The following is a 9,268-nucleotide window of genomic DNA, read 5'->3' as shown; positions in this document are numbered from 1 at the left end:
GTACTAGCATTTCTATTTTTATTTTTATTTTTGCATTTTGAAATATGTTTTGAAGCAAGATTTTCTGATTTATTATTGTGTGCTTTTGATCTTCTGCACTTCGTTTCTGTAGGCTTGAGTTAAAACACCTTAGGAACAAATGTGTTAATGATGATGATGTTGATTTACTCCCCTAAAATCAGCCTTTCGGTTTACAACTTAGTGTTGATCTGCTGAATAAATATAGATAAATTATATACAAGACACAGACAATGTAGAAAAACTTCTAGGGGGGGAGTACTTGTAGGTCTTATTTAACCAGGGATAAAAAAAAAATGATTTTAAATCTAAAACCTTTTTTTGTATCAATAATATGCAATTCTCCTTTATTTTTATCTCATTAAAATAAGAAGAACTGAATTGGCTGTATCCACTGGAGCTCTTAGCTTAACTCCTGGCGTGTCTGTTCTAAAAAGAAAAGGTCAGGACTCTTTCTATTTTTGGTTCTTTTCATTTCTTCACAGTGCAAAGCTTTCCATGTCTCCACTGTACCGTGGTTGGCGCTTTGTTTAATCCCCCCGTGTTCAGAAGGTGCAGACTGCACAGATGGAGGCCGAGAGGGCAGTCAGCACCTCCATGTGTTCACACTCTCCACACATCTCCATCACATGGACGGACACAGGGACACACGTTTTTTAGAAATGCTCCTCATTAACTTCAGAGCTGCAGCATGTCAGCACGAACACACCGATTATCTCACCCTGCCATCTCTCCTCTGCGGTCCCCTCGCTCATGAAGTCAAACTGTGTTTGACGCTCTCAGTGCAGGATGGAGGCTGTGGCTCTATTCTCTTTCGCAGCATCAGAGGCAGATGAGATCAGTTTCCAGAAGGGAGACATCGTCAAGGTAGTGAAGCATACAATCTGTGCATTTGATTTGATTTTTTTAGAGCCTTCACATGGCACTTTGCTGTATGTCATGTTTCTGGTGCAGGTGATAGAAATGGAGGAGGACTCTTGCTGGTTCACTGCTGAGATGGAGGGAAAGCGCGGATTTGTTCCTGAGAACTACATCTCCCTTCGTCCTCATCCGTAAAGCATTTATCATCCAGCTTGTGTTAAGAAGAATCTCTAGTTGCTTTTCAGAGGCTTTTTCCTTTGTGTCACTGGCATCTGTTTGTAGGACAAAAAACATGTGTTATTAATTTGCAAATACAGTTTTATTCCATAGGTCTTTTGGTTTCTGTCTGTTTTCATCTTGTTTATTATGTTCTAACCGGTCTACCTGTATTTAGAAAATTACTTTCTATTGATTAGTGCCAGCAATGTCTTGATATATCAGTTAATTAATTTACTTTCTTTTTCAGTTCATTGTCTTCTGATCTCTGTGTAGTTTAGTTTTTTCCCCTTACCTCAGTATCTGTCTTTTCCCTTGGCTAATAGCTTCTGTCTTAATTCAGGTACCTTTATGTTAACTAGCATCCCTCAGCTTCCTTGCTTTCTTCTACCTCAGCTGGTCCATATGATTACCTCTCTTATATAGTGTTACCTGCCTGTTCCTTCTTTAGCCTGCTTGTCCCTCTGCCCATACTTCATGTTCTGTAATTTTTCTATCTGTAAATCCTTAAAATGCACATCCGATGTTCGTGCATGTGCTTAGGTTTTAGATTAATGCACTTTTAGAACATCTAATGATTCTGAAAACCAAGATCTGCAGTGAAGTTTATTGTTCCTGTCTGTTTTCTTAGCTGGTTTGCAGGAGCGATATCAAGACTGGAGGCTGAAAAGCGTCTCTGCTGGCAGGAAACCGGAGTGTTTCTGGTGAGGGAGAGTGAATCCGCTCCAGGGGAGTTTTCTCTCTCTGTTAGGTCAGTAAATACGCCTGAACACTACGGATCTTTAATAAGGGGCAATTCAAAGCAGTACTGCTAAAACTTCTCTCACTATTTAATGTTTTTTATTTCCCCAAAAAAATTCAGATTTTGGTATTTGGTTTGGATGGTCTCAATTAAAGTTTCTGCGAGGCTTTTAAAAGCCTTCAGACTTTTTCTTAACAATAATAATTGACCTTAATTGATCATCAAATTTACCACTGCATTTAACCCCTGCCCTTGGGAAGCAGTGGGCTGCCATTCTGGAGCGCCGGGGGAGCAGTGTGGGGTTAAGGGTCCCTCCCTTAAGGGAACCCAGAATGGAGTGGAGGTCAAACTCAGAACCTCAGGATTCAAAGCTTTATGCCCTAACCACTAGCCCACCACATGAGCTTTATCTTTTTGCTTGTACTTTGAGTCTATGTCTGATTAATGGAACGTTGGACAGTAGACATAAAACAAAGTGTCAGACCTCACTCTGCACTTTAATTAGTTTTTGACTCATTTTCAGTTCATATCATGACATTAATTTTCATTTATCTGTTTAAAAAGCCATAAACTTATGCCCTATTTATTGTAGATGGTAAACAAACCAAGTGATCCAGTGTTTTATTGGCCAAGAGTGGAAAATTAAACATTTCTGATTTCCAGTTTTCCTACAGCTCTAAATAATCTAATAATGATTAAACCATTAATAAATAGATAAACATCAGTATGAATAAAAATAGATAAATGAACACATATTACTTTATATAAAGTCAAAAATTCATTACAGTAGCAAAGCAATTGTATATTTGAAGCCTTTTTTGGCTGTTATTTTTGTAAATCTTTTACATAGGTTGGTATAGGAGGTAATTTTACACCGTTTCTTTAAGTAGCCAGATTAGGAATAAATGTGCATAAAATATTAGCATTACTGAAACAACAGTCTCATGTTTCTATCCTGGTAAATTCTGAGATTTCCACAATATGAATTTTTAACTAGAGCCAGAGGTATCTAACATCATGAAATCAAAGCCTTGTTTTTGTCTTTCCTGCTATTTGTTTCCATATTACTCTCTCTCTCCCAGTTCTTAAGAGAAATTTAAATGTGAAAAACATACAATTTCAAAAACAGTTTTTACATCTTTGCTTTCTCTCACTCTGTGAAAGAATCCTGTTCTGCTAACTTTGCTTCCCTACATTTAGTGATTATTCAGTCCTCTTTACAGACACTATGTAAAAGAAGGGGGCTAGTAACACATCGATTGACTTGCTCTGATTATTTTGGAGACTTCTCAAAACTCTGACAAAAAAAAGAAAAATGCTTTGCTCTTGGTCTCTGCAGCAAGCAGTCAGTCCTATTGTGGACATCCACTCGCTTTCAAATAAACAGTATGCTCCCTGAAAGAAATGCTGTTATTCATATCTGTAAAATAAAAGTCTCGCTATAATGGGGAGACGTTTTAGTCAAAAGTAAATAAATAAATAACTAAATAAATACAATGGAAGAGTGATTTTCAAAAAGCTCCATCAAATTTATCTCCAACACATCATGACTGTAAGCCACACGTGGATGACTGTAGCACATAAAGGCCTGGCTCAAACCAGAGCACATTAAGTAAAGCCTCCTTTTATATTTTCATCATTAACAAAATCACACTGTTTTCTAAGTAAAAGATGATTTTGACTTTTAAAGGGACGATTCAAATGAAATATTGCATTAAAATCTGAGCACCTTTAAGTAAATTATATTGAAATAAGGGCTTAGCTTAATTCAAGGCAAGTTTAGTTGTATAGCACAGTTTGTTACGAGGACAATTCCAAGTGATTTACCCGAATTAGACAAAGAAATAGAAGAAAAATAAATGCAGAATAAAAGCAAAACATTGAAAAACAATTAAATCAATTGGACCACAAAAAGGCAGAACAAAAGCAAAAAAAAAAAAAAAGATAAAGAAATTGAAGCAGGTGGACCACAACCTTAAACTAATATCCCAGTTACCAGTTTAACTTCAACAGTCAAAGGCAGCTCTAAAAAAGAATGGGCTTATAACTAAAGATTCAGGTCATAGTCATTCCAAAAAAAGTAAAAAAAAAAAGATAAAAACAATCAACTGAACTTTGTTTTCCAAGTTTGAAAATGTTTCATCTCCCATCCAGGAAGCTTTTTCAATTCAAAATGTCTGGATTAGCTTTGAATTTCAAGCCCAACAAACGCTAATCCAGACATTTTGAATTGAAAAAGCTTCCTGGATGGGAAATGAAACATTTTCAAACTTGGAAAACAAAGTCCAGTTTTTTTTTTTTTTTTTACTATTGTGTCATGTTATTACTTAGGATAAAAACAAACCATAATTTAAAATAGATCTTTGGAGGATTCCTTTCTAAATTCTGAGAAAACTAGAATTACATTTATCTGTCAGAAACACACTGTGTCTGAAAAGTAACGTCTAAATCTCCCTAAAGCTTCATCACTCATCACAATCCATCAGACTGCAGCTTCGTATCACCGTACTCACCGTACTTGGATGTTTCATCAAAACATGCTGCCTTCTCAACAAAAAAGGACACATTTGAAAAATGATCTAAAGCAAAGTGTTATTTCTGTTAACAGTCTCTTACTCTTAAAGCATTGTGGAAAACATTTTTTATATCAAACTTCCTTGCTTAATTCACCAAAAAAATGTTTACATCTGAAGATCACTATTTCTGATTCTAAGATGGCAAAATGCAGTTTTTGCAATAGTTTTACTGATGATTGCCTTTTCATCCACAATGATTTAAATGTGTGTTAGGCCCATCAGAGCATGGAGAGTTTCAATGTGTTCAATGAGAACTCATTGGACTAAAAATATCTCTCTGACACACACATCAGGCCCAGAGTGAGGAAGAGGAGCTGTTATCTGGGTCAACAGCAAAGTGACACGGGACTCATTTAATCACTGAGGGTAGATGAAATGTGTTCAATCAGCGGGGCATTGCATAACTCCAGGCAGCTTTTTAATTATGCATAGGTATGTTATGCAACAGACACCTGCCAAAACATGCATGTTATTGTTTAAAACGGCACAACATGTGTTTGCCTGCAAAAGCTCAAAGATGGGACAACTGTTCTGACAGGCATGATTAAACTGAACTCTAATGCAAGTTCATCAAATTCATTTATCTACATCATGTGGTGATAAAAAAAAATATTTTTTAATTGATGACTACATCAAATTTCTATTTAATAGAACCTTCTAAACAATGTTGTGAAACAAAAAATGTCTTACAGGATTGAGAACAGACTCTCAGTTGAAGTTTTTTTTAAAACACTGACCTGATAAGCGATATTGATTCATCTAAAAGAAAACCTTAATTTATTAAAACTTGAATTACTTGGCAAAATCATCAAAAACACAACAAAATAAAATAAATTATTTTGGTGGTTTTATGTCTAAAAAGTTAACAAATTATTATTCTGTTTTTTTTTCAATAAAATGTATGAATTAATTAAGAAATAATTGTAAACAGAGGAAATAAATCACAAATAAAAATATGTAAGCTTTATAAGATTTTGATAGTTGTGGCAGCAAGTGAAAAAAAGTTAAATAAGTCTATTAGAATTAATTTTTAACTTAATAGACAGCAATGTAAATAATAAAGATAAGTATCTTAATATAACTTGCCTGTTGGATTCCTAAATAAATTATTTCTCAAAAATAAGTTTTACTACATGGTTCTTTTCTGTGTATGGGTTGTTCTGTCATACCTGAAGCGATCAGTAGAGGGGGCTACTTTTCCAGAATAAAACACAAATCTGATCATACTTTTAAAGAGAAATGATATTTCACATCTTATTGCATTTATAGTTTCTCAGAGGGAGCACAGGATCCCCTAAAGTGCAGAACTTTGAACCAGATCCCAAAACAACTTCCAAACTCACATTGGGATTGTTGTGCACTTTCATACTTGCTTCCACCCTACATTAATCTTAGATGTAAACGCAGAACTAATTAACAGATTATATGTGTGTAGGCGGATGGTTTGACTTTATAATCCTTAAACAAAACTCAGAGCCTTGCGAAAGAGCTCTAACACCTTCCCTCCATATTATCATATTATTACAGCTGCAAACCTTGATGGATTTTTATTCTGATTTTCTACAAAAAAGATGAAAATAAAGTTGTGTTTGACTATGTACAAAAGATATATGTGCTTTTTAAAAAGCAACAATTAAAGTTGTTAGAATGTTGCAGCATCATGCTGTGGGGATCCTCTTCTGCTTCGGCAAGTCAGGGATTATGGGGAAATTTATTAAGTAAAAACAAAAAAGCCAAATCCTTAAAAAACAAAACAGGAAAAAAAACTGTTATAGGCTTGACAAAACTGGATACTGACAGAGATTCCCTTTCCAGCAGGACAACATAAACATACAGCCTGAGCTATGATGGACAGATTTATTCATGAATGCCTGCTCCACCTACCTGCAGGAGGGCAGCAGCTCTCAAGGACTAGAGCTGGAGACCATGTTCAATAGTTAGAACGGCTGAGTCAAACCCAATCTGTGTAAATTTCAGCTGTTTTTCCAGCAAAGAATGGGTAACATTTTTATTCTTTGAATGTGTAAATCTGTTTGCGACATTTCCAACATGTTTATCTTTTTAATCAGATGACATTTAGGGTGTCTGACAGTATTTTCAGGGGTTTTCCAGCCTCTGTTTTTTACTCTCTGTCTCCATCCATCTGGCTTCAGTGACGTTATTCTCTGGACCTGCAGTTGTCTTACCTGCTTGGTGGAGGGCTGAGGACTGCATATACAAATTTCAAACCAGGAAACATGAACCAGTATATAGTCAAAATAATAAATCTGATTTCTATGACAATCATTATTATTTGCATTATAGAAATAGTTTAGGAGTTGAGATATTTTTTTCACCAACTGCAGTCTGTATTTTTCACATCACCTTCATTGTGGATTAAAGTAGGGCTGCAACTAACAATTATTTTGCAAATCGATTAATCTGACGATTATTTTTTAGATTAATGGATTAATAATCGGATAGCCAAGTAAAAGATTTTTTACAAAAAAAAGGAGATCTGCATTGACAGAAGAAAATGTTTTTGTTATCTTAAATATAAAATGTTAATATCTTTTAACAATTTTGATATAATTACAGCTCTAAGTGGATTGTTCTGTCAGCTAAAGGAATGTTTTACAGTCTCTACACTCCAGTTAACGATTAATCTATTACTAAATTAGTTGATGATTATTTCAATAATCAATTATTCACGATTAATCTGATTAATTGTTTCAGCCCTGAATTAAAGTTTCAAATATTTGTATTTTTTTAAATGAAGTGCTGAGTCATACAAATTGTTTTTCAAGGCAGTTCACTGAGCAAAACGATCCAAGTGATAACCATTTTGCAAAGGTCTCAGTTCCCACACTGAAAGTTATGCACAGAATGGCTCAAGTGAATTCCTGCAAACAAAGAAACAGACAACAGGAATGAAGACGAAGGGGAAGATGGAGTATAATGAAGCACACATACCTGCCTTTCATCACCTGACTTCTTTCTGCTGTCTCTTTTGGCAGCTACGGCGACAGGGTGGAGCACTTCAGGGTTCTGGAGGGGGGTGGTCAGTACTACATCTGGGATAAGGCCTTCTGCTCCCTGAACCTCCTGGTGGAGTTCTACAGAGCGCACAGCATTGCTGTGGAGAAAGTGGTCCGCCTGAGGGATTTCCCATCATCCCCTAACCAACACTCACATCCTGGACGGAACCCATATCCTAACCCATATAAAAGCAGCTCCATAGAGTCGATCCCCTCAGCCCACCTCCACTCTAACCCTCCTCTGAGAGAGCGACAGGCCTCTGCACATTCACTGAAACCTGTTTTGGAGGTATGACACATAATAAGATGTCATTTCACCTCAGAATCAGCTGATAATTGCACACCTGTGTGTCTGACGCCATGGTTTGTCTTTCAGCAGAGGCCTCGGGTGGCCCGCGCTCTGTGTGACTACACCCCCTCTCAGACTACCCACCTCCACTTCGAGCGCAATGAAATCATCGACCTCCTAGACTGTTCAAGCACCCTAAGCTGGAGGGGGCGCTGTCGGGGCCGTGTTGGCATCTTTCCTCCAGAGTTTGTCCAGCCACTTCACCATTAACTACAGATGCTCAGTACACTGACCAAGTTTTTGAGGCTTCTCAGCCAGGACCAGAGGCAGTTCTTGCATGAAGGGCATATAGGGTAGCCCTTCCCCCCATTGATCAAAACGCAGAAAATCATTAAAACTATAGGGCAAGAAGAAATGGGTTGCATTTCAAATAGTCTCCCTTTTGACAGCAGCATGTAAATAACAACTTGTCCGAAAGACCTGGTGCTAATGTGCCTCCCTTTCCTGATGCAGCCCTGGGTCGCTGCCCATATGGCTCTGATCAAAAACCGCACTGGTCTGATTGTATGCCACTGTCAGATGTTACCCCTACATTTCTGCCTTTTCTCTGGGTGTAATTGAATATTTTGAAATTGATATGTAAACACTGATCCAATATATTCAACACTTATTGATCCCCTGGTGAAGATGTGTAAATAGCTTAATGATGGATTAGAAAAATGAGAGGAAATTTTCAGAAAACGTTGTTTTACGTCTAGTAAACAACAAGGTGCCAATAATTACAGCACTTTGTCTTGTCCACCGTTTTATAAGGTTGTCATTGAGTATTCTCTTGTTTATTTTATGATGTTAATCACAAGAATCCCTGCAATAAATACAAATATATCTCTAAGTACTCTCAGCACTTTGAGACAGTTGTACAACAGAAGTTGGACTTATTCTGTTTTTGTTTTCTGTGTTTTGTGGCCAAAGAAAATAAGAAAAAAAAAGTGGCCGTTTTTGTCCATATTCCCCTGGATGTTTTAAGTCAACATTTCCAAAAGTCCAGGTTGTAGGAGAGTCTCCCAAACCCAGAACACCAAAACGGAGAGGGAGGAATTCCACACCAAATCCAACCTAAAGTCAAAATCCAACATGGCTGCTGTGTCCTTGTTATAGCTGCAGTCATAAATAATTACATGCAAATTAGGACGTTTTTTTTTTTATCTTGCACCCAGTTGCAAACACATGGACAACCTCTACTTGTAAACAGATTCCATTATTGTTTGAAAGCTTGAAATGTAGAGACATGCAATTAAAATTACTCATACTACCGGAAAATGTGAATGAATCTTAATTTTACCGACTTCTTTCTTCTCACAGGTAATGCTTTAGAGTAGTCTGCTATTAATCTATCTGATAATCCACTAAATTATTGTTGAGCCTATTTCTCTTCTTCTGCAGGGTTGCATGTTTGCAGGCTGCCGCCCTTTTGTTGACATAAAATACCAAATTCCGCTGTTTTGGCAAGCCTGGGAATTCCCATCTGATTGAATCAGGAAACAGGAAG

General features: G+C 36.8%; 1 protein-coding gene across 1 annotated transcript; it reads left to right on the top strand.

Moving 5' to 3' along the window:
- Positions 1-748: 748 nt before the first annotated feature.
- On the top strand, positions 749-8,904 carry LOC107086417 (GRB2-related adapter protein-like). Its single transcript, XM_015377345.1, has 5 exons — positions 749-885; positions 973-1,070; positions 1,727-1,846; positions 7,410-7,719; positions 7,807-8,904. The coding sequence occupies exons 1-5, from the start codon at positions 808-810 to the stop codon at positions 7,987-7,989; spliced, it is 789 nt and encodes a 262-aa protein (XP_015232831.1). The 5' UTR covers positions 749-807; the 3' UTR covers positions 7,990-8,904.
- Positions 8,905-9,268: the final 364 nt, after the last annotated feature.

Source organism: Cyprinodon variegatus, unplaced genomic scaffold, assembly GCF_000732505.1.
Source record: "Cyprinodon variegatus isolate N-32 unplaced genomic scaffold, C_variegatus-1.0 Scaffold152, whole genome shotgun sequence".
NCBI lineage: Eukaryota > Metazoa > Chordata > Actinopteri > Cyprinodontiformes > Cyprinodontidae > Cyprinodon > Cyprinodon variegatus.
The sequence above is the reverse complement of the archived record's forward strand: the minus strand, read 5'-3'. Positions and strand labels throughout refer to the sequence as shown.